The sequence below is a fragment of the Stegodyphus dumicola genome, chromosome X2 (genome assembly GCF_044657685.1).
Source record: "Stegodyphus dumicola isolate Sdum_Otavi_A_Nest chromosome X2, ASM4465768v1".
In the NCBI taxonomy this organism is placed as follows: domain Eukaryota; kingdom Metazoa; phylum Arthropoda; class Arachnida; order Araneae; family Eresidae; genus Stegodyphus; species Stegodyphus dumicola.
The window spans coordinates 119,994,794-120,021,840 of NC_140781.1; the positions used below are offsets into that span (position 1 = coordinate 119,994,794).

At 32.7% G+C, this 27,047-nt stretch overlaps 1 protein-coding gene across 1 annotated transcript in view; it reads right to left on the reverse strand.

Moving 5' to 3' along the window:
- LOC118184998 (DBH-like monooxygenase protein 1 homolog) overlaps positions 1–27,047 on the reverse strand; it is a 91,106-nt gene that overhangs the window by 39,677 nt on the left and 24,382 nt on the right. Inside the window, exons 3-5 of the mRNA XM_035354765.2 lie at positions 21,609–21,785; positions 20,866–20,952; positions 2,396–2,587 (exon numbers count right to left, since the gene is read on the reverse strand). Coding sequence (XP_035210656.2) covers positions 2,396–2,587; positions 20,866–20,952; positions 21,609–21,785 — 456 coding nt within the window. The remainder of the gene's footprint in view (positions 1–2,395; positions 2,588–20,865; positions 20,953–21,608; positions 21,786–27,047) is intronic.

The following is a 27,047-nucleotide window of genomic DNA, read 5'->3' on the forward strand; positions in this document are numbered from 1 at the left end:
ACACAAGAATGACTTTTGGTGTTCTAAAATAATCTTGATTATTTGGTGCGGCGCCTTTTTGCATTTGATGCCCTAGGCGGTTACCCTATCTCGCTCCTCTTTCCCCTCTTAAAGTCGCTACTGAATTGTTAGATGATTATTGCTGCGGAACTGAACTGTTTAGAACTGCTGTTTGAGAGTTTGGGTGTGTTGGGAATGCAATTTAGGAAATGAGTTTCTTTTTCCATATTTTTCAAACTATAGCAACACTGAAATACAGAGACGGCGCTAAGGACTTTTCCATACGATGTTAACTCTGCGGGTCCTGAACGGTGTTCCCTATATTCTAAACATTTTGCCCTCCTACTACATTTGTTGCTCGGCTCTTCTTTGAATTCTAAAAATTTTGCAACCCCTAATTTCTGCCGCCCAGTACAGTCCTGCTTTAACTTCCACTTGCCGATGACAATGTAGTAGTACAAGCTGAGGAGCTATTTCGTGATTATCACAAACCCGTTTTTGTTTCTATCATACAAAGCACAGGAATTTTTTAAACAACGTTTTTCTCAAAATTTTGCGCTTTCCTCCGATAGAGGTCCGACTGCAATGTGTTTAATGTACAAAATCTGCTTTAATGTACTGCTTAAGTGATTGGTAAATCTCTCGTCAAGAGCCTGCACATTTCGAGGCTTAATTGTATACTTTAACAAAAAGTGGTATGATACTGGAATAAAATAATGCGAATAAAGAATCAGCTGCCGATCATAGAAAGTGATAATGAAATGACATGAGATATTTTATGCAGATAATGCGTAAAGGATTTACTCTTTTCGTGCCCCTGCCTTCATGGTGTAATTGGAAGCACGCGCAGCTGACAATCGAGGAGATTCAGAGCTCGACTACCGGCGAGGGCATGGAGGATTTTTCTCATACCGCAAGCTCTAAAATAATATAAAAATGACTCTGCCCAGTGGCATAGTTAGAACTTTAGAACTTTTGCAGCCCGAGGCAGTGCCTGAGTTTGCCGCTTGGGGTGATGTTTGAATTTGTCGGCCCTCCTGGTATACAAACAAATAACCACAAAAATGTCAAAACGACATGTAGGAAAATGAAATAAAACTTTCCGTTTATTTCTGAAGACAAACCCTAATTCCAACATTTTAAAATTATATTATTATTTTGTTTGTCTTTTTTATTCGTAAAACCATTAATGACATTATAGAGGTATGTTTGAATTTTCTTGCTATTATGTAGACAATAGAGTATCACGTAGTCAAATTGCAGAGTCATTAGGTTTTTTTGAAACCGGAGTACATGAAAAAAAAAAAAAAAAGCAATGCCCTCGCCGGGACTCGAACTTGGACTCTCAAATACGTACCGAGTGTGCTACCATTATACCACAAAGGTATGCTGAAAGGAGGGAGAAAATGCCTTATATACGCTCCCTTTTAAAGGGCGATGGAATTAGGGGACGGAAATAGTAAATGGCTACTTGTTAATATTGTAATGTAATACTTGTTAGACTATTTGGAAGCCGGAGTAATGAAAAATGAGCAGTGCCCTAGATCTCTCGAATACCCGCGTAGTGTGCTACCGTTACACCACGAAGATATGCTAGAAGGAGGGAGAAAATACCTTATAAAATGAGTTTTATTTAGAAAATGCTCCTCACAACTGGCAATACCTATAGCACATTTCCCTTCCAATAGCAAAAGCCCCATTTTTTACCCTCATATTCTTTATCCTTCTAAATTCTCCAGAACATAACTTAGGATTTTAAGTTAGTTGCACTGTTATAACATATATATTAATACTAAATGCAAAGCTAATAAACTTACACACCAACTTGCTCGCTAGATTTTTCAAAACCTGCCTCAGATCTGCAAAATATTTTCCAATCGGCAGGGTGAGAGAGAGAAATCATAGTTTAAGTAGATCCGCGTAGCTAAAAATCTACGTTCTTGAGAGCTCAGTTTCAGGTTTTTAATTTTAAATTTCTTTTAACATACCCTAGGAACCAGAATAGTGTTTTCATTACAAATGTACTTTTATTACACTTGCACAATTTACACAATATACACAATATTGGTGGCATCTGAAATAATAAGCTTCACTATTTTATTTAAAAATTTGCAGCAAAAGCTTCTGAGAGAACTTGATAATTTTATAAATTACAGCGCTTTTATACGAGTGAGCTAGTAAAGGTCAGTTACAATCATACACATTTTGCGTATAAATTAAAATCAATTAAGTAACTTGAAATTATTTGATTCTGTGAATAATTAGGTTGCTCAGTTGCCCAACTAGTTCTAGAAATTCTTGTTTATAAATAAGACTCAACCTATGAAAAATATTTACGTGAAGTATTCAAATTCAAGTTTCAATTTTCATTACATATTCAATAAAATTGAGTTACCTGTCCTCTAACGCCCCATGCAGCATATACACTTTCACATTTGGAGTAGGTGTGCGGAGTATCTGGAACATAACAGGGATGTCCATTGTGATGGACATGAGGCTCTAATTCTCTTGCAGTAGCTCCTAAGCATCTGTAAAGAACCATATGATGAACGTAACGAGCACTATTCCTCGAGACAAGTGGCTCCACCTGTTGGAAGGAGATGGAGGAATTTGTTTAGTCTTAAATTACAGGTTAGTTACCATACATTATTTTCTGCATTATATTTACCTAAAACATGTTACATTAGAGTTCTTTCATATTACACAAAAGGAATCAAAACGCTTTGGTTTAATCGGGTTAAGTTTCTTTTTTTTTTTTTCGAGTTAAGCGTTTCTAATGTCTGTTTTTGCGTTTCTGATTATTTGTGCTGTTTGAAGTGAATTTTTGGGAAATATTTATTAATTTATTAAAATACGCAATATTTTTTCGCAACGACTCAGCCAGAGCGCGCTCCAGAACCAATGCAACTGGCGGCGGCGCAGCGAGAGGAAAATCTTTAGAATTAAAAAAAGTACCGAAAGGAAAAATTTAGGGATGACAAGATTTATTAAATTTAAAAATGCAGTGAAAAACAGAATTTAAGGACATGCAAAGATTTCACTGGGCGGCAAAATAATTAGCATCGTCCTTGCACTCAGCAGTCGTCAACTTCGATCAGACTTTCAAATTTTTCCCGAAGACTGATATACCAAGACGAAATAAAACGTTTTTATAAATGCTAAGTGTCTTTTTTTTTTTCTGTTATGCAACTGAAGTACTTGTAAGCAATGTTTTACCTAATTTTTCTCATAACTAAATGATGAAGAAGTACAAAAGTCGTTCAGATATTTTTAAAATTATATTCAGAAGTAAAATAATAATAATAATAAAAGTTAAAATCATAACGAAATAATTATTTGATTACAGCGCGTCAGTTCCGAACTACATTTTTGTCTGTTAGAATTAAATGCTTTAGAGTGCTTAAACACGTTCCCTGTAATCGTTTTAGATAAAATATGACGTTTTTCTCTTCACAGAGAGTAATATTCTTATTCTGAAAATAAAATATGCTTTTAAAGTCAGACAATTATTGTTCCTAAAGACAAAATAAGTGACATAACTCATAATAAAGGCCCATACCATCAAACATTACTTTTATGCGGAAAAAGAGCAATAAATGAATATTCGAAAAAAAGGTTACTGTAACAATTATTTCAGTTGTTGAGAATCTAATTTAAAAATAAAATGCACCGACTGAAAGAATAATTGGTGTTTCATTAGCGTTTTAACAATGCTTAAAAAATAATAATCAAAGATTAAGAAACTGGGCCTAATTTAAGCAAGGGCCGAGGAGGATTCTTGCTCATCAAAGGATTTCCAAATTCTTCCATAGCATTTAAAATACTATGGAACATCAGCAAACCCAACTCTACTCATTTTTTTCATAAATATTTTGAAGTTAGAAGCAGGGAATAAGTACTTTAGGAATTGTTACGTTTTTTTTCCTTTCCAGTTCCTTTTTTTCAGTTCCGGGTTACGAAAATATCATCTTGTAAGTTTGTCTTACAAGTTATTTTCTCCGTCTTTTCCACGCCTTCGTGGTGTAATTGGAAGAACACTCGTATTGGAGAGCACCAGGCTTCGAGTCCCGACGAGGGCAGTGCATATTTTTCGCGTCTCCTTCTTCAAAAAACTATAATGACTCTACAAGTGGCGCCTGAACTTAAAGGTGGTGGATGATAATTCGTCACCACCAGGATTTGGCAAATGGGTCCCCTAATCCCACTGGCCCTTTAAAAAGGTGCTATATAGGATATAATTTCCTTTTCGCATACCTTCATGGTTTAATTGGAAGCATACTCAACGCGTATGCAGGAGATCAAGGGTTTGAGTCCCGTCGAGGGTATTATACATTTTTCATGTCTCCTGTTTTAGGATAAGCTGGTGGCTTTACAAGTGGCACCCAAACTAGAAGGTGGTGGTGGATAATTCGTCACCACCAGGATTTAGCGATTGGGTTCCCTAATCCTCATTCTCCCTTTAAAAGGGGAAGTATATAAGGTATTTTCTCTCTCCTTTCCGCATGCCGTCGTGGTGTAATTGGAAGCATATTTCGACGCGTATTCGAGAGGTTTAGGTTTTGAGTCTCGACAAGGGCACTGCACATTTTTCCCTTCTCCTGTTTAAAAAAAAAAATTGATTGATTTAAATGAAAGTGCATTGAATTCATGATATATCTACTTAAAATCATTCAGTATTTTTATAGATTACGTTACATATTTTTTCACTTTTCAAATACACGAAAGATACGGAAACTTCCCATGTTAGTCTCAATGGATATTCATTATTCTGTGAAATGTTTCGCTATTCCACCTGGGCCATTTCTATTGATAACCTCAGTTGCTATATCATATTAAACTTTAAAACAGCTCTTTTGAGCGACAGTTAAAATCAGAATCCTTTCACATTTTAATTGTTTTTCCCCATGAGTTATTTAATGTACTGTAGTTATTCAGGTATATGTAATAAATGGTAAGCAAGCAAAATTCCATAGGTATCAGAAAAGCGCAAAATAGTATTCAAACATCGTGATGTTCAAGACATTTCCATGAAATCCTCACGATCTGTATAATTATATAAACATTAATATTATTTAAACATTCAAAAGAAAAGGGAAAATTATTCGCAAACCAAATTCTTCGCATGAAAAATTCACCTTGTAGTCAGAACTGGATTAACTATTAAGCAATATAAGCACGTGTTTAGGGCACCAAGGAAAGGCAGCACCACAAAAAACTCCTTAGATATTCAGGAAAGTGATCTTTAGTTATTCAAAAAAATTTCTCTTTGCCTGTTTTTTCACGGAATGCATAGGGAAGCCAAACCAAAACCGAGAAAGAGAAAATATGAAGAAAAGATTGGTAAACATACGTGGGGGAATCAAAATCTCTAAATTGCATAAAGCCTCTAAAAATCTTAATCTGGAGTTTCTGGTCTTAGTATGCGTATACAAATATAAAATTTAAAGCAGAGTTCCTGGTAAATGAAATCCGATGCTTATAAGAAAAAAAGTGATAAAGGCGTTTTTAGGTATTCAGTTTCGCTCTTATTTGGCATTGGAAAAAAGAATTTAATAGAAACTTCTAATTTCTTGACCAGAAAAACCTTCTTTAGCCTTTTTTTTCCTTAAGGGTATGTCGAGAACCCTGCAAAGTTTAAGTTGAAGGAAAATATTTTTCAGGCAGTTGGATTACAGGGGATATAAATAGACACGATCCTGTGTTATAGATACGATCCCATATCATCCGCATAGCTGGTCTGTTTCTTCCTGGTAGTTGTGGAAACATCGTGACGCAGAACATGTAGAACTCTTTATCAGAATCGTTTAGCCGAATAAAATTGGAAAGACGAAGCGAATTTGAGGAAATATAGATTTATCTAAAAAGGCAATAGATGGAAAAAATTATCTATTTATTATCGTAGACCTGGAGAAAAAGACTTCTAAACTTCATTTTCAGACTTCAAAGATAGATCCAATAAAGGATTTATAATTGTTTCTGTTTTATCGTACAACATGAAGTTAAGATAAGAAAAAGTGAAATCCTTTTTCTTTAAACCAGCTAAGTAATAAAAATGATGTTTTAATTCCTATATTTAAAAGGAAAATTACATATTTTTATCCGCAAAGTATTTAATGAACGCAAGCTCATCGTAATAAAATATCAGTTATGTATAAAACGTTTCGGCTAAATTTCTCAAAATAATGTAAAAAATGACTTGCTAAACTACTAACCTTGCTCATTTCCTTAATGTTTTAACAATGGGGCTGTAGACATTAAACAAACAGTACAGGACTGTGGACATAAAAGACTGGATGGGTTACAGAAAAGAGTGAAAAATGTATGGGGCAAAACAAATCTGGCTGTTCTAACAAATTACCTTTTATCTCAGAAATCTTAATAAAGATTCACAATCCATAAAAGAAGCCATAAGACTGAATATTTAAGAAATAAGCGTTTTCATATAAAACAAATATTAAGGCTCAGTTTCTAAAATAAAAAGTTCTGGTTTCCTAATGAATTAGAATCAAGAATATTGCTTAAAAATAACAAAATGAAAGGCTACTAAGAAAAATGAATAAAAACAACTATAGAATTCCCCTCCCCGAATGTAAAAAATCAAATTGAAGGAAATAAAATAACAACAGAGTATAATATCGAGGACAGATGAGTTTTTCATCATTTCATTTTTATAAATGCAATATCATCTTTGTTTCTGTCCGAATATTTTATGATGGATATTTCTGTTTTCTTTAATTAAATTAAATTTAATCTCTTAATAACACTCATATACTCATCCGCAGGATAATTAATGCTCATCCGTAAGATTAATTATCCTGCGGATGAGGATGGCGCAGGATGAGGACCGCAGGACTGAAGAATTATCCTGCGGTCCTGCAATTTATTCCTACAATTGATCCTGAATCCTGCGGAATACTCATCCGCAGGATTAATTAATTCCTACAATTGATGAGATTGCAATACATAAAGCAGTATTTTTAACAATGCAGTTTTTAACCCAGGCTTTGTTAGAACGTATCAAATAATACTGCTTTTCAAAAAGTGAGAGTGTGAGTTTAAATAGGAAAACATCCGTAAACTTTGTACAACGGGTATTTAATTCAAACAAGGACTTGTTTTTTCAGTAGAACAGAATACAGGTAGATGAGTAGAAGCGACTTTTACCTCTCGATAATCCCATTTAAACTACTACACTTAGCCTAGCATTTATTTAGTGCTTGCAAATCAGTAGCGTAAATATATTTCTCAATACGCCGGAGTCATACTTGAATACTGCTTGCTTCTTCTCATCATCACTATCAGCATTCTGGTCTCTGAGACATTCCTATAAAAGTGCAGTGATTTATAGAACTACACTGAGCTCGGTATCCAACTATATTTAGCTACATCCAACTACATTAGTCGGATAATGTGTTTTGCTAATGATGCATTACACAGAATTATTCCTTTTGTTCTGTTGTTCACTCATCTAGTAATTTTAAGGGAAGAAATATGGTGCATTTCAGGAATGCATGAATTGAAACTGGTAAAGGTGATACAAAGTGCAATCCTGATTAGTCGAGAAATACCCTTATATGCGGTCATGTCGTAAATTTAGAACCCCTTTTTTCACAGGGGGGCTGAAAAGTAGGGAGAAATCTTGCTCGGGGTCTTGGGGGTCGTTTAAACATCTAACTTCTCCACATTCAGTTTTATACAGAGGAAAATACAAATTGAATTCTTCGAATGAATGCAGTTTTGTACAATGAAAATGTATTACTTAATGATAAACTGTAAGATAAATAACATCTTTTTTTAAAGCCATAGGTGTAGAAAGACAGATATTTGTTACACGAATGAATTTGTAGTAAATATTGAGTTTTTCATTTCGAATGCTATGTTCCATGTATGCGAAGTAGCTGAGTATGTGAGATAATAGTCATAACCGAATGGCTTTCAACCTTTTCACGGCTAAGGACTGTTTCTCAATTACATTGTGGTCGCTGCTTTTTGGTTAATTTTCTAATGACATATAACCAATAATTGTTTTTATTTGAGACTTATGAATAAAATAACGCAAACTAGACTGCCGAAAATTCTTAAGAAGGAAGTTAAATAATACTGAAAGATACATTATTGATGCACTTTTGTGTTTTATATGTAGTAGTATTAACTACTACTATAATCCTTAAATGAAATCCTTAAATTATATATATCTATGTATAGGTATATATAAATGGAACCATATATAGAACAAGGTATAAAATATCTTTATAATACAATGTTCATTACCATACGTATATTTACGTAATATCAATATAAATGGTTAGTTAGGTTTCGTACATATATAATTTATTTTTATATTTTGTATTTTTTGTATTAGATTCAGTATTGTATACGTATCTGAAGTTTAATTTGTTCTCTTTTTGGGTTACGACTTTAAGTGAGAAAGAATTGTTAGGGCCTTCATAGGAATTACATTATATACAATCAGTTAGGATCCTACTTTTCCTTTCTTTTAATCATTATATATATTGAAATATTACTTGATAAGTATACGTAAAATATAGCAGTTTTTAAGCTACTTATATCTATTGTTTGGTCTGGTTTCTTTGATTATAGCAAAGCATTCGACTGTTATTTGCCTAAGGGTAAGGGTGCCTCGTGGAGAACTTTCTAAGCAAAACTGACTCTTATGCACGTTACACGTGGGGAAAACCTCGAAAACGCCAATACAGCCATCCCCGTCGATCCGGATTCGAACCCCGGATCGACCTGCCAGGTTTTACAGCTCAGCCGCTAGTGAGCTACACACACACACATCCACATATATACATTAAATAGTATTTACATGTCGTTTATAAAGTATAATTGAGTGCAATTTAATCATAAAGAGAAAATATTCTAGGGAATTACTTCACTTCGTAGACTTTCTGCTAAGCTTCACCATATTTCTGAAAGAGAATCTCAATGCTAGTTCCATTTCCAAGCTGTTTATATACCTTATTTTTCATGCTTTGAATTATATTTAGAAAATTATTTCACTTGGTTATAGCTGAAAATGCAGTTTTTTTATTGAAGAATTTAAGGGTAAGAAGAGAGTTATTCTCTTTTTTAATTTTTCTTGAAACATTTAAATTTTTTTAAAAAAAAGCGCACCTTAATACGGATCACTGAACTAAAGTGCTCGATACAGGACAGATTTATTAGCTACTAAATTTTGATTTTCATTGAGTAAAAATGAATTTATCTGCATTCTATAAGAAAGTAAATATTCAAAAAAGGTTTTTTTTTTTCCTATTCTCGCAGTCATAATATTTTTCTTAAATATTCAGCTAATTCATATTCAAATATTCCAATCCATTAGAATTAATAATAAATCGATACAGTAAATAAATAATTAAAATCAATTAAATGGAATTTTAATTGATTTTAATTGCCATTTTCCCTCTGATAAACCCCTCTTCAGAGTTTAATAGCATCGATCAGCTTTTCTTGGGGTTCATTTTTCTTTATGGTATGCTTACGTTATATATGTATGTATTATGCATTGCTCATACTCGTCAATTGCAGCTTTTAATATCTTTTGGAAAAAAATCAATATGAGAATCCAGAAAATGATTCTTAGTGACGCTAAAACTATTATTACTAGGCACTATTATGCCACAGTGTTTAAAAAAAAAATCCCATTGTTTAAAGGTAGATTCTATGCTCATATCCTAGTCTAAAATTAAAAGCTGCGAGTCAAAATTAAGGGGGTTGCTCTTAGAAAGCCTCAATTAAAAGTAGTTATATGAAATGTTAATCAATACTTATAATCTTACGGATTAAACACTTATTCCCTATTTGATCACGTGTATGGCAAACAGATATTCGTCATTCATAAAGAAAAGAAAGGTGAATCAAAATTAGTTTTCAAGCCCTATCGCATACATTAGCAATACTTATTCTCGTAATAACAGATACGTATGTGTTATTCTCTTCGTAATTTTCAGTACATATATTTATATTTATAATTAAGAAATGAAAGCAGCGTCAAACAGCTGTGAAAATTATATTTTAAAATTATTATTTAGAAATGCGCTTATAATGGTTTTTATATTTACGAAAGATACTTCCCGTTTACTCAGGCTCACTGTATTCAAGTCGATAGGACCAATTGAATGGAAAGATCGATTAATTCATTCCCAAGTTTCAAATCGGATGAATGGACTCGCGAGTAAAATGGCACATTAAAATACGGTCACTGAACTACAGTGAGCTTTGAAAATTTTAACAAAGGCTTCGTACTTTATCTTATGAAAACAAAATATCAGAATTTAATTAAATGTTTCACTTATTAGAAAAATAAAATATAAATATTTGTGAATAAAAAGAAATTATCTTTAAAAAAATAAAATTTAAATGAAAAAAATAAAAGAATTACAAAATATTGCAGAAATTACATAAAATGGCGAATAAACTTATTCGGCACAAGCTCGCTAAATGTAAAACAGATTGTACAGTCAGAAAGCTCGCCTTGTCACACAAATGTACTGTTTGTTCATCGGGTTTAAAGGTTATTCAGACTAATGTGCGAAGTTCAGTGAGTAACTTGTATTTTCCTTTGAATGTATAAACTAGCCAAAAAACACTTTAAAAAAAAATATATCTCCCCTTATGATCCCTGACACAGCCGTTTACTTTCCCCTTCCGTAATTAACGTCAGTCTCCTGCTCTTGACCGCATTTGCCACGCCACCATTAGTCGATACCTCGTTTATTTCAGTACTGTTTATACAATCATTAAAACTTTATTGAGATCATTACTTCAAGATATATTGTGAATCAAGAGATAATTGCATTCGTCCTTGTTGAAATCAGCCCTGGCGTACAAGGATTTGAAAATGATTGTCAAAAACACGCGCAAGCATGGCTGGTGTGAACACAAGAATAATGAAAGCTGTAAGATTTTATCAGATCAAGATATTTCGTAAGATCGGAATGTGTAGAAAAGCTTTGAGGCTGTATTGGATTTACAAACTGAGTTCAAATTTAATGATGTCATAATTATGCACAACATGTGCCAAACTGTCAGTCAAACATAGCTCACAACAGAGGAATACATCAGATTTTGTATGAAAAAAAATTATATGCCAGTTTTACTCATTTTTTAGTAAGATAATATTTCATGTAGTACGTTGCCTATTATTAAAACATCTGAAGTGTTTTTTTTTAGACTATTCAGAGCCTTTTGAGATTGTCTCCGTTTTATAGTTTCATCACACACCTGCTCATTAGTAAGATTAATACTCAGTTAATGTGGAATTAATTCTGATGCTTTTATATAATTTAAAAGTAACAAATAACTAGCATTTTGTGAAATTACGGTCAATCTAGCCAATCCACATTTAGAGATATTTTCATTTCTCTTTTCCTTTTTTCTTTTCTTTTTTTGAGAGGTGTGTGTGTGTGTGTGTGTGTGTTAAAGTTGCTCCAAGCGAAAAATAGCTTGAGATCTTTCTTATGCTTTTCTAAGCATAAAATACATTACACTGCAACTTAAAGAATTTTATGTAATCAAGTAACGCAGAATATCACGAAATTGAGGTTACTAGCACTAGCTAGTACTGATTTTCATAAACATTTCTCGGTATTTTCAAGGCTTCACATTATGGCTTTTCATAAACAGTACATATACCATTTTTATATCCTATATAATAAGCCAATGTCACGAAATGTTTAAATTTATTTGGAGGAGGAAACAAATTACACCTTTTAATTATCATATTTATTGTTTATGAGAAAACATTTCTTATTTTATCCAACAAGAAATAAAAGAATGCCTTAATTTTATGCGTTCAACACAGCTTCTGAATATTTGTTTTCTCTTGCATAATTAGGGTTACAACAGCCCTTTCAACCACATAATTTATTTTTCTGCTCCTGTGCTTTGCCTTGTTCTCAAAATATGAATTTGTTTTTTAACTAATTCATTTCTTCGTTTTCGCTGGCAGTGTTACGTATGAGAACATGACGCATAGGCGAAAGCAATCTTTCATAAGGATAATAACTGTAGTGTGCGAAAATGTTTAATGAATGTAACACAAAGAGAAGTACGAGAAATTTCCATTTCATTCGGGCGACTATGAATACTGATCAACATGTAAAGTTCTGAGAAAGGTGATGCCTATTGGATAAAAATGTTCAGATTATTCCTGGGTATTTCAATAAACTGTGAAAACCTATTAATGATAAAAAAGGCAATACTTTTAACTTCTATTCGCTTTTCGAAACAAAAGAGAAGTCAATTGCCGAGCCGTCAGTTGTCTGAAACTGACGGCTCGTAGGTCGCATGCGGCCGCCGAAGTAAATTTTCGCTGCACACGAATACATTTTCTGTAAGTTAATTAGCATTATTATGACATTAATTATTACTGCAAGAATCTGAAGAAAGGTTTAAAATTTTAGGTATTTTTGAGTCCAATATTACATTATTTTCTTTGATATCTATTTCCTTCTTTCGAATGGGAGTAACGCCATAGAAAATCTACGAATAGAACGGATTAATTTGAGCTATGATATAAATCTTATTCAAAGATTTGAAGATACAGATTTGATTAACTTGTTTTTCTCATACTTGTCAAAAGATAAATACCCTCGTTACGAATTTTTGCAGTAAGAATAATTGCTTTGTTTGGAATACATTTACACGCGAATAGTTTTTTTCCTACAGTTGAAAAATTATTAAATCTACAGAAAGAACAAGATTGAACGATGAGCATCAATAATTCGTGATAAAGATAGTTTCTAGTAATTTTTCTCGAAAGTTACAAGCTTTATCAAAATCCAAAAGCCATAAGGTGTTTGTTGCTGGATTGGATTGGATTATTCAATTTTGGCTAAGCACACGAGGGCTATCTGCCTAAAGGGATGGATGCCTTCGTGGAAGACTTTCTAAGGGAAACTGGCTCGTATACACGTTACACACGGGGAAAACCACGAAAACGCCCATGCAGCCAGCCCGTTCGCGGGATTCGAACCTCAGACCGAACTACCAGTGTTCAGCGTCTTTACCGCTCGGCCGCTGGTGGGCCGTTTGTTGTAGCTGAAAGCTGTAGTAAGAAATAAAGAAGTTCATAATTATTTACAAAGAAGTATATATATTTTTTCTGCGTGTATCGAAGGAAAATTTAATAAATAAAAGATAGCTAATAGATTATCTTTATTTATGCTCAAATTTTGTTCCATTGGGAAAGTTTTGGCAATTTTTTTTTTATTTTAAGTTAAAAGTAGTTTATTTAGTGGTTAATTCAAAATGTTAGAATTATTTGAAATAAATGCTGGTCTGAAAGTTTAATATTTAGCTATCAATACGTTTGACATACAAATTGTAACCAGCAGAATTTTTTTGCAGATACCAAGCTTTAGATTTCAGATATAAAGAAATATAAATTGCATTTCCCCTTTTTTGTCATTATTATTATTATTTATAAATATTAAATAAGTAAAATTCTAAATTTAGTTTAAAAAGTTTGTTTTGTTACAAATTGTTTTTTATTTTGGTTAAAAAAAATGGGCCGAAAGTTGTTTTCATATCGAGTATCTGGCCCGCATGCAATTTGAGTCTGAGACCACTGCAGTAGACAATCTTTAGTGGAATGGAAAAAGCAGCGAAATTGTTTTCAGAGCCTGATGTTTGAATTAGCGATGGTGTACTGGAAATCACGTATTATTAATTGGAGTTTCGTTCGAATGAACTGAAATTTCCAGTTATCTGATTTCGAATACCCTATTTACGCTGGCCTATAAGGTGTTACACTATAGGAACCAGCTGCCATATCGCTGGGTCCGAGTTCGAATTCTGAGGAAGAAATAGATGTTTGGCAGTTGCTTGTTCCCTTTTTTCTTGCAGGTGATATATCAGTAGCTCATTGTAGTGTACCCTATGTAACGCTGTCAGTGAACAGACGGCTAAACGAACAATTGGTCATTCTCGACGACTTGTTAGCGAGTAAGTATTCAGTCGTTTTTTTTAAAAAATAATAATAAAAAAAGGGGCCATTTACCCTATACCTCGTAATAGCTGATTCGAAATATCTTAGCTATCGAAGCTATTCTGAAAATAATTTCTTCTTTACTTAAATTGTTGGAGCTTCAGGATTTCTTAGAATTAATCAAAATTTCGAATTATACGATTTCGAATTAAACGCGAAGATTCAAAGGCACTCCTCTTTTGTGTCCTTATGATGAAGTGATTTAGTAAATGGAAGATTTGGGGTTCGAATCACAGCAACAGTTATTTTACAAAATTCTTGCTAATTTAATAATAATAATAAATTAAAAAGAAAAGGTCTATCGACCTTAAAGTAAATAGGTTATGCTCAAATACCTTTCAACCTAAAGTTTGTATCTTCTAGAAGAAATGAAAGGCCAGAAATAATAACGCGGTTAACATAACTAACTCTCTACCGCATGTAATAGGAAAATTTAAGAAAGCTATATCTTTAAAGAGAGTTTAAAATAATGAAATAATGAGTATCAAGCTTTAACCAAAAAAAAAAAAAAAAAAGTTCGGGAGGGGAGACGGGAAGAACTTGACTTACGAGTCTGATTACTTCTATCGGTCATTAAGTATAATAGCTCAATATTTAAGAATAGCGCTCGAAAATTTTTCTCTACATTACAGTGAAAATAACTAGCTATATCTTTACTTTTTCATTCAAAGTCGAAAGAAGGAGTCGCGGTTTGACCTCTGAGTTATGAATTCGAAGAAGGTAACCATCAACAAGAGGAGCTGTTTTTGTTTTGCTGCAATTTGCCGAGGAATGTCTAGCTGATAATCAAATGATTGTAGACTAAAAAGAATACAAGTTTTGTTTACATTTTTCTTCAGGTAGCCGCTCTGGTATTCGAAGAAAAGTATTTAGGCGGGAGAAGGGAGGGAAACACTATTTTATTTTCTTACTTTTTAATGTTCGAAGGCTCACGAGTCCACATCAGGAGCAACGATCTTGCTGACCTTGAGAATTCTTTCACTACTCCATCAGAAGCTTTCCCTTTTTCTTCCGGGCGAAACTTGAAACCACCTATTCGCATTACGAACAGATCGACTTCCATTTCATGCGATCCTATAAATTTCATAGTGGCATGAAATATCGCCCATTTTAGCTAGTCGTGTGCTGCCGATATCAGCACTCATGTGTTCAAGCGTAAAAGTTGAGTGGTTGTCGAGGATAAACTCAAACATGCATCGAAGTTAAAATGTCTGTTAAAATTACTGACCAACAGAAAATTTATTACATAGTAGTCGAAAATGAACGAAAATTACGATTTGTTACCAAGGCAATCGTTATCAAAGATGTTTTAAAAGAATGATTCAAGACCAAGGGGAATGCAGCAGAAAAAGTGTTTAATTAAGCAGAAAAAGGGGTTATCAACAAGCTCATTTGTTGCGTGTCAAACGGCGACAGCATCCGCAGTATGGAATATCAGGGAGTAAAAAACAGAAATGCTTCATCAAGATATTACTGTAATTATATAGTTTTACTTTTTATGACAGGAATAAAGCGCATTGCTTAACTGTGCGAAAAATTTGTATAACGGATCTTATCCTACCAAAACGTTTGATGATTAATCAAGCTTCGTCACGTATCAGACGCCGTCGCAGACGGTATGCTGATCAGTGCACGCTGGTGGATTCCTATGACGTAGGATTCGGGTTCAAATTCATGATGTGGTTTGTGAATATACCACCAAATTGTGAATATATTGTCTGCGCGGCATGGGTGAATTTAATATCAGTAGAATCGAAAATCCTCTCCAGAAACCGAAAACGCTTGGCCAATAACCGAAATAAAATAATCCAGTCCGATTCCAAAGATTAGTCTCTTCTGGCTTCTCATGTTCTGTTAATGCTTTTAAATTTTTAAATATGAAACATGGATATTCGTTATTACATTCGAAATATCATTAGAATAAGTTGAAAAACCGGTGAATCTTCGGATTATGGTAACTTGGCGATTTTTTGGCGATAATTTGGCGACCAACCCTGCTACAGCAACCTGCTAGTTTTTTTTTTTTGGACGCCATTTTGTTTTCACGGAGAAAAGGCATTTTTTTTTTAACTCAACATTTTTTCCAACAATCTGCTAGCCGAATTACGCTTATGCTAGAACTTTTATGGAACAAAAGTGCTTAATCATGACGAAGATTAGGTGCGAAATTGGGAGAAAGTGCAGAATCGCCCACTGCTTTGCGCGTTTTTAAGAATTGCACATACGTGGTATCCATGTACACGTCGACCTATTTTCACTTAAAAAAAATCCCAGAATTGCACAAAAATGGCATTGCGTACACTCTTGACTTTATCCATGTACACATCGACCTATTTTCACTTAAAAAAGTCAAAGAAAATTGACAAAAATCCAACTCTTCTTACTTTTGTAAAAAGCGCCAAACAAATTAGCGGGCAATTCTGCACTTTAGCAGCGAAATTGTTTCTAAGTGCTTATTAGCTAAAATCCCGATTGGAATTTTCCGGAAAATGTCACATTACATGTCTCATGATCTCTCATTTCTCTGAGACAAAATAATCTGTGATTCTAACTGTGTACTTCTCAGATTATTGCTAAAGTCCTAGCTAGTAACCTTTATCGCCTTACCAAAATGTCGCCAAACTACATGTTACCATATTCCAAAGATTAGACGAAAAACCTTTGTAGTGACAAGTAGTGAAATAGGAATAAATTTTTGTTGTTAAATTCAAAGCTATTATGAATAACCTCCTTCTAAATAGTTCTTTAATGATATAAAATATTCCGGAAACCTAGAAAATAATTAATGACAATTTCATACTTATATATTTCACATTTTATTCTTAATATACTTTTCAGGGAAGAAAAATGAAAACTTAAAACATGAAACTCTTTTTGTACATATCTAAGAAAATTTGAAATCTATGAATGTAAAATATAATTTTACTATCCAGAAAAGATATATTTCATGCAGTTTAACATTTTGAAATGAAATGCACCTCCGGATTAAACAGATGTGATCTTTTAGCATGCAGCTTCAGATCGGCTCGTACCTATTAAATTAATAAATAAACAGAAACGTAATATTTTTATATAGGAAATCAAATTCTCTTTCATATAAACATCGTACTCTCCTCTAAACGATAATGAAATCACGTATACACACATTTAAGTGGAAAGATTAAAAAGCCATAATATGAAGAGAACAATAACACATTTATGAAAACAATTCGTGATACTAGCCAAGCTACTATAATTGTTTGTTTATTTGTTTAATAAACTACGGTAAAAAAAAAACATGAGGTCTCTCTTCCTAAGAGGAAAATGCGTTCGTAAATGGTTCAGTCTAAAATGAAATTAATTTCATGAGTTTCATGAAGATTTTTCGCGAATAATAGGCAACTCTTGGACTCTGATTTTTATTTAACTATATTTCGTTTAATGATAATATACTAAAGCAACACACGCACGCACAGCTTTCAAATATTCGCAGAAATGCATTGACGATAGATCAAAAGCTGCGGACATGACTTTAGCAGCATAGAAGCAAGCGTGAGAAGAAAGCTAGATTTCAAGAAATGATAGTTTAAAAATAGTGAAGTTATGGTTCTGTTTTACTTCCATTGGTTGATTAAGGCTTTGGGTTGCATATTTTAATATTATTGGCTCAAAGATTTCTAGCAGTGGGTAACTACATGCACTATGAGGGCTGTGTTAAGAATCGTAACACAGAAATTAATCTTAAAATGACACACTAGACATAGCACACTGTTGTTTTTAGAATAGAAAGGGAACATGACCAAATTAAAAAGGAGACTTAAAATGTTATTGCAAATTAAAGTTACAATTTTATCTTGCATGTTCTTTAGCTTACATGTATACTACACTGGTTTCCAAAAATTAAGGAAAAACCTCAAAAATAGGAATAGCTCGTTCAAAAATAAACCAATAAGAATAAAATTTGAATAGGTTGTTAAATAAGAATTACTTAGTAAAACTGTATTACGCAAATTAGTGACGCTGCAATCGAAATATGTTATCTGCGAGGAGCATAAAATTGCATGTTTCAGAGCAAGCCTGCTAATTTCGCTGTGATACTGAGATAAGAAATCCAGGATAGCCAATTTGTAACAATGACATCCACACATCATTTGCCCGAAGAACTGCGATGGAGAGCTATTGGGAGACTAGATACGAATTCAGGCAAAAGTGGCCAGATGGCTAAATGTGAGCTCATCTGAGGTTCATAGACTTTGGCAACACTTTCTAACCACAGATTCGGCATCCAGGAGGTTCAGCCAAGGATGGCCAACCGCTATGACGAGCGCTGATGACCGACATCTGTACTTATGCGCACGAAGGAATAGAAACACAACTCCGACTCAACTCATACCCTTCCTTGCTGCAGCCACTGGAAGGTTGGTGTCAACATCAGCCGTTCGTAGGAGGCTTCACGAAGAAGGTCTGTACGCGAGGCAACCAGCTATTTGTGTGCCATTCAGGTTACGTCATAAAAGGGAACGTTTGAGGTGGGCACGCCGACATGCCCACTGGACAACTAGTCAATGGAGGGCTATTCTCTTTTCAGATGCCCACAAAGCGATAGTAGGCCTTATTTGATTTGGAGAAAACCTGGATCTATCAAACATCCGGGAAAGAGATGCATACGGAGGAGGCAGCGTCTGTGTTTAGACTGGTATCTCTTTGGTTGGACGCACAGACCTCCATGCCTTTCGGCGTGGAACCGTGAATGCTCAGAGAACTATAGAGATTGCTTATGTGCGCTCTTATGTTGGGGCAACAGATAATGCTTTCCTGCTACAGGATGATAAACATTGACTGCACAGAGCTCGCATCGTTCATGATTATCTTCAAAAGCAAACAATTCAGCGTAACGAGTGGCTAGCTCGATGATCAGACCTGAATCATATCGAACATGTTTGAGATGCTTTAGGAAGACGTATAGGAAGACTTCACCTTTATGCAATTGCCGTGATTTCGCATAAGACGTTGCAGATTTAGTTCTTCTTTTTATTTAGCCTGTAAAGCAAATGAGAATATGACTTGAGTAGAGATGTCTCGGCATAACTATATGCGCAACACTGCATGCGCCTATATGAAATTTGCTTTCTTCGTCTTAGAAACTTGTAAGGTACATTTTAATTTTATAATGGTTATTTTCAATTTTGAAAACCCTTTCCTATTGTTCCTCGTTTCAGCTTACAACTCTCTACCAGAATGAATTTTTAGAATCGAGTTAAATGCAAATGAGAAAGAGGATAATATTTAAGTCAAGTTCAACTGACTTCGCCAGAGAGAATTAGGATTCCTGAACAGCACGAGTTTGCTTTTGGGCTGCGTCTCTCTAAGCTGTTATTACGTTTGGCCGTATTATGTGCCTTTTTATAGTTCGCTGGCTAATTTAATATCACAAGCCAACTAGTCTAGAACTGTGTTAGCTTTTCACAAACGTCTTTAGTTAGTACTTATTTCTTGCAATTTGAGTTTAAGCTTAAGTGGAGGCTTTGCTGTACGCCTTGAGAGAGGGGCCGACTGTTAATCTTTATTTGGAGTATCTAAAGGGTAATTATCCCTTCTTGAGTTTACGTTTCTGTTCTTGGACTTAAGCGATTATTCGGTTAGCAATTCCCTAGGTTCCTCGACATTACATTTAACAAGATAAAATTGAAGAACTCTATAAACTAATCTGCCTGAAACGATTATACCGGTGAAATTTTATGAAGGTTTCTGTCTTTTCAAATGGCAGCCGGGATCTTTATGAAGCAGTCCTTCTCAGACGAACGATTAGCATATTTATCACACACATTATATTTACGTGGTAGTTCTTAAACTTCTAAATACTGAACCATTTTATAATTCCTACTATTAGCTTCCACTCTCCCTATATCTTGTTCAAATTTTCAATCGTTAATAAAATACTTTTTATTCATCCACTCAAGCTCAAATACGATTTTTTAAACTTGTAGTGGATGACACTTGATGTTAATACAATTTTTTCACAAATTTTTAATTTTTAATTTTTTTTTGTATTTAAAAAATTTTCTTTGTTGACCTAAGTAGGAATTGAATTAAAAAATCTATTTAATTAATTATTCATTAATTAATTTTTAGTCTTTAATAAAGTACTTTTTATTCATCCATTCAAGTTCAAATACATTTTTTTAAACTTGTCGTGGATAATACTTGATGTTAATGCAGTTTTTTCACATATGAAATTTTAAAAAATTTTTAATTTAAACAATTTTTTTTTTGTATTTAAAACATTTTTTTTTTTTTTTTCATTTAAAAAATTTTTCTTTGTTTACCTATCACCTAATTGACTTTAATTTTTTTTATATTACTTGTTTATAAGACAGGTCAAATAGATTTTAAAATTTCTCTCAGCAATGGTTACCAAATTCAGACAAATCGGGATTATTTGTATTCGTATCAGTTTTGCGAATCAAAATCTCAGAACTTACTCATTAGTAAAGGAAGAAAGAATAGCGAAATAAATGTAAAAAAAAAAAAAAAAAAAAGTCGTTATTTTGTTTAATTTATTATTCAGATGCTTTGTTAATAGAAACTTGGGATTTGAATTCTAGATTCTGATTATTCGAAAATGAAAATCTTATACATATAAATTATTTTTTTTTCAGTGAAATAACATACTGAATAAGTTAAATCTCTTACAAATAATCAATGCATTTACATTAGTTGGCCTTTATTCAGTCACTAATGGAAATTTACAGATTCTTATTGCATTTAAAGTGAGTTACGAATTTTCTTATAAGACATCCATTTCCATTTACTGAGTCAATAAATAATGTTATTCATTCAAAAGTGAAGTAGAAAAATTAATTAGCACTCACCTTAATAACGTGATGCTTTTTATTTAGAGGCGGTGCTTTGACAATCTTGCACCAATAGGTTGTATCAACGTCATCTGGTACTGTTATCTGAAATGCAAATATTTAAGAGGAAATATAAACAGGCAAAGTACAATAACATTCATATTTTAAAGGCAACATTTATTATGGTATCGGAATATTCAACGAAACGAACATGACGTGCAAATAATATAATTATTTATTTTGTTGCGTTGTCTATTGAAAAAGGAATAATTCAAAACTTTAAAATTAGCAGTTCCCTTTTTTATATGAAAATGAATTAAATATGCTGTCAAAATATATTAATATTGGGGTATAAATGAACTATTATGTGTAAATAATCTAAACAACAACCAACTTGAAGAAGTCTTATTATAGTAATTTTAATTAATCTTATTATTAAAATTTTAGTTTTCTTTGCAGTAGACATTCATGGAAATTTTCACTGCTTAAGAAGAGCCTGGCCGATTATTTCTATTTTATAGCAGCAACAGGGCTTTTTGAAGCCATGATCATATACAAGTACGTTATTATTTACTCCCATTTTATATTGCCTTACTGCATTATGATTAAAACTTGTTTCACTTGATATTTCTGTCTTAAGAAAGTAAAAGAAACGAGAACATTTCTTGAAAGTTTTCTATTTACAGTTTTGACCTCATTTACAGTTTTCCTCATAACATTCAATGCTTATTGAATTAATACAGGCCACTTCAAAGACTTACATTAGGCGTACGAATATGCCATAACTTTACATCATTTGGAAGCTGATACTTCTCCGACCCTGGTTGCAAAAGAACCAAACTCTTTGACCCTCTCTTGTCTTTTCCATGGTAAGAGAACATTTCATCAGACAATGGATCTTCGTCGTGATATGCATAAATAACACGAGCTGTATCATTCTGCAAGAGAAGAATGTTATCATGAAAAGGAATAATTGGAAAAGTACATGTTAAAGATGAATGATTGTAAACTAGTAAAAATAAAGAAAAGCTTAAAAGTATTCATCAATAATTAATATTGACAACTTATATAACAGAGAAAAAAACTGTAATAAAGCTATTTTGATAAAAAAATGATAAAGTTATATTTTATATCTGTGCTTTAAATTAATATCAGCTTTTCAAATTAACTCACATTTTTAGAAACGTCTTTTTGAGACAGCGCAAGTTTCAGTTATGAGGAGATGAGAGAACCAAATCCTTAACTAATAAGAAATGTAAATATACATCCTATAGTTGAGAGTCACACACAAAATTTCAGATCAGATGGGTCAGCTAGTTCATAAATCCGCCACACAGTCTCTTTTTTTCTCTGTTTTCTTCGATTAAATCGTAACATCTGATTTTTCAACGGAAATTTAATTTAATTTAGGCAAAAAATCAATCTTAGATTGGCGTAGATATTAAATAACACTATAGATTTCAAGAGCGATCTTATATAGCTCCCTTTTTTGCCTAGATTTCAGTTATCTATTGGTGTGTTTCTCTTTCTGTTAGACTGAAATCAAATTGTTTATTTTTGTCATGTCTGATTTGGGATTAATTTAAACAAGCTCACAAAGAATCATGCAAAATAAATGCATTCTCAGTGGTAATAAAAAAGCACTTGCAAAAAACATTCTTAAAATCCAATGTAAAATGCTCTGACTTCACAAACTAGATTACACAGATATGTGTACTTAGTTACAAGAGCCTAGTTTAAGACAGCAAATTTTCTTTTATGTTTTAAGCCGAAAGTGTTAAAATATTTTATGAAATACATTTCACTTAATACGTTTATTTATTTTTGAAGGAATCTAATTTCATCTCAATATCCCAGTTGCAGAAATAAAAGCAATTTATGTCTCAGCTCATTTTGCCTTTTTCATTCATCGATTTCTTTTCAGAATCACAGGAGTTGTTGCAGCTATTTTAAGTTCTTTTATCATTTTATTTCTTGTCTTTGTTAAAGCTGACAACTTCGAAAATGCTTCGCCTAACAAGTCTGACGTCTGTTCCTTTTCGGACCAAAGATCTGAATGATATCGTTCCTTTGCTTATTAATTGCATCAACACAGTTGCATGAAAATAAATTACGATGTCACAACCTATAATTATCAATAATAACAATCACTCACGACTTAAGTTTGCATGAATCGTGATTGGTTAATGCTATACCTAAATTTTGTTTCTGTTACAGACGTTAGAAAATCGTGATTTGCTGATGGACTTACGATAGAATTAAATAATCTGACAAAAATGTTACTTAACATCTATTAAAGATTAGGATCTCATCACTGCAATGCACGAGGCTTTGAAGACTGATGACTCTGAAGGATGAAATGACGACATTATAGAATAACGTATAGACACTGGTAACTTTTAACAGACATCAATTAAAGAAAATTAGGCAGCAATTTTCTGGGACATGAAAGAAAGGAATTAGGTTTCTCAGAAGAATCATAGTGATCTTTCAGGCAATTTGATTAATCGAGGAAAATGTTTTAATTTATGATCCTATAAATTTTACTATTATCTTGTACTTGGTATAGTGTTCCCTGAAGGACAAGATGCATCACCTATTAGATGTACATATATATATATATAATGAATAGATAGATATTGTTGATAGATATAGATATATATAGAATAGATAGATATTGTTGCGTTTTTCTCTTCTGACACCAGTTGTTACGTTATTTTCTTCCTTCACGTTCGTACGGGGTTTTTGTGGATTTGGAGTGAATAACGACACTTGATGAAGTATCGAAACACACTTTATTTAGCCAATATTGATGAGGACAGCTCCAAAACACGTTTTACAGTCGTCGATGAACTACTATAAACACGCTGACACGATCAGCGACACAGCCTTCAGGTTATCAGGCTATTACGGTGGAGACAGCTTCACTGCAAAGCGCCAGAATACAGCTCCCGACTCTTCTCGGGCGTTCTCGGAACTCCACGTACTCTGGAGACTCTCCACGCTACAACTCGCGATGCACTCGACGACACACGAGCACAGCTCCCGACTCTTCAGTTCAGTCGTTCCCGGAGCTCAACACGCTCTCTCGACGATGCACAAACCGCGATACACTAACAGATTCCTTCGGTGCACTCGACGACCCACTCGGCAGTCGCTGCCCGGCTGTCAACTCGATCGACTCCGCAGAGATTGACTCGCTAGACGAGATACACACTAAAGGCTCGTTTCCACTACTGCGTACGAACGCGTTGCGTCAATTGAAGACACGCCTACGGCATTCGTACAAGCGTTTCCACTGCTGCGTATCCGTAAAATATTTTCATTTTCCGCCGCTAGGTGTCACTGTAATATTTTGGCAGTTCGCGAGTTACGACGCTGAACATCTGAATTTTTCCCGCTTAAACCATTATTCTTTGTTTTGGATTTGATATAGATCCTGACGTAAAACGCAGAAAAGTTTTGTTTACTAAATTCCATGTTATTGGAAATGTTTATTTCTGCTTATGAACTGCGAAAGTAAAGTACGCTAGCAATTTTTAGATAAGTAAGGTTGTAATGCATATTATGAACATCACTAATTCCATAGAAGCTGAAGTAAATTAAAATTTTTTTTTTTTGTCTTTCTAGAAGCCTTAAGTATTATGAAGTAATATATATATTATTAAAACTAAAATGTACTGTTAGTGAAAAAGTAAACAAATAAATAAATAAAATAAAAAAGTTAAAGGAATTAAAAAATAGTTGGTACTTTAAAAGTACAGAGCAACTGTAAAGAAAGGTTCACAATATTTATAAAAAATTTGCTATGCTTGTATACCGCTGACTTCAGGGTCATAGCTGGATAATTTATTAGAAATCTCGTTTGTTTTAAAATGCACTATGGGCAGTTATATTTTATGCATAATCCATAAAATATTATTTTTAATTTTCATTCCAATTAACATGAGACATGATTTAAACATTTTTAATTTATATCTCTTTTTATAAAAGAAGTTATAAAAATAAGATTTTTCTCTTTATATATACACACATTAGGTAAAGAAAATGGAAATATTTAATTAATTAATTCCTGCGCTTCTGCTGGAGAGGACTGAATTTAAAAGCAATTATTATAGTAATTTTTTGTTAAAAAATGTTTAGGGCATTAATACTGTCTCATGTTAATTGGAATGAAAATTTAGAGTCGTAAACATCCCAAAGTCTGAGCACATGTATATACATTCACATAAAAGTGAAACGAAAATATATATATATATATCTGCAGGGTTTCAAAATAAATTAAATTTAAATAATTCTCTTGCGCCATTGCTGCAAGGAATGAAATTTGAATTTAACAAACATTTTCTATTCGTAAAAAGCAAATTTAAAGTTAATTAAATTTAAATGAAATTTAATGCAAACAAATAAATGATTAAATAAACAAATAAATGAATGAGAGCATATGTAAATCAAGTGCAAGTATCAAAATCCATGAATAAATATATAATTCCAAAAATTTATTTATCTTATTATTCACTTATGCATTTTTATAAATTTTTTAGGATTAAATCTATCCTTATTCATTTATGCATTTTTATAAATTTTTTAGGATTAATAATTCATCCTATTATTCACTTATGTATTTTTATAATTTTTTTAGGATTAATAATCTATCCCATTATTCACTTATGCATTTTTATAAATTTTTTAGGATTAAATCTATCCTATTATTCATTTATGCATTTTTCTAAATTTTTTAGGATTCATAATCTATCGTATTATTCACTTATGCATTTTTATAATTTTTTAGGATTAATAATCTATCCCATTATTCACTTATGCATTTTTATAAATTTTTTAGGATTAAATCTATCCTATTATTCATTTATGCATTTTTATAAATTTTTTAGGATTAATAAGCTATCCTATTATTCACTTATGCATTTTTATAATTTTTTTAGGATTAATAATCTATCCTATTATTCACTTATGCATTTTTATAATTTTTTTAGGATTAATAATCTATCCCATTATTCACTTATGCAATTTTATAAATTTTTTAGGATTAATAAATTTTTGTAATTATATATTTATTCATGGATTTTGATACTTGCACTTGATTTACATATGCTCTCAGAATTTAAATGATATTGTAGATTAGTTCGCAGCAATAATTATTCATTTCTTTGTTTGCATTAAATTTCATTTAAATTTAATTAACTTTAAATTTGCTTTTTAGGAATAGAGAATGTTTCTTAAATTCAAATATATATGTACAGGGTATGCTTTAAATTTGTATTATATAATTTTCAAACTTTTTTGCGGGAGGAAATTTAAATAAATAAGAGCATAAATAAAACAATATATAGTGCTTACAAATATATGTTATCCAAAAAGATATATTTATAAAGGGAAATACAAAATTAACATACTCTTCAATGAACTGGAGTATTTAAAAGGCTATAAAATTTAATTTATAATTAACGTTGTTAGTTTTTACCTGTTTCAAAAGAAAAAAATAGCAAATCTTTTAATCATATCTAATTTGCTATAGCAGTTTGATACAGTCAGACATTCATTTTTATTAAAGCTAAATGAGTATGCAGAACTAAAAAATGATTATCAGAACAAATTTTGCTATTTCATGGACTTGGAATTATAATTTTTGCTGCTGATTTTCTTGAACTGAATTTCTTGAACGAACAAGTACTGTAGTTGCAGTTATCTTGTTTTTCTTATCTTTTTTTTAACTAAATTCAGCTGATTGCTATCTTTTTCAGCACGCAGATTTCTCGCTATAATGTTACTTCAAAAATAAGTATTTTTTAGCAAAACGTTCTTCTAAGCGAGCGTTCATCGCTACGCCTGCCGCCATTAATTTTTAGTGACTACACCTGATTGCTTCTTTTTTACCACGTGACCCTAACGCATCCGCAGACATACGGATAGAAGTTGAACATTGTTGAACTCCATCCGTATGTCATCCGTCACCGACCGGATTGCAGATGTCAATCAAAGTGAATTCGCTCGCTGATTGGAGAAACGCATACGCACCGCAACGCATACGCAGCAGTGGAAACGGGCCTTAATTCGTAACTAACTCTCCGCGTATCAGCAGGGTTTATATAGCTTTTGACTGGTGTTCGAGAACATTCTGGGCTAAACAGGTAAGAATTCGTTTCAGAAGGCTCTCCAACCGTCCATGGTATATCGCCAAT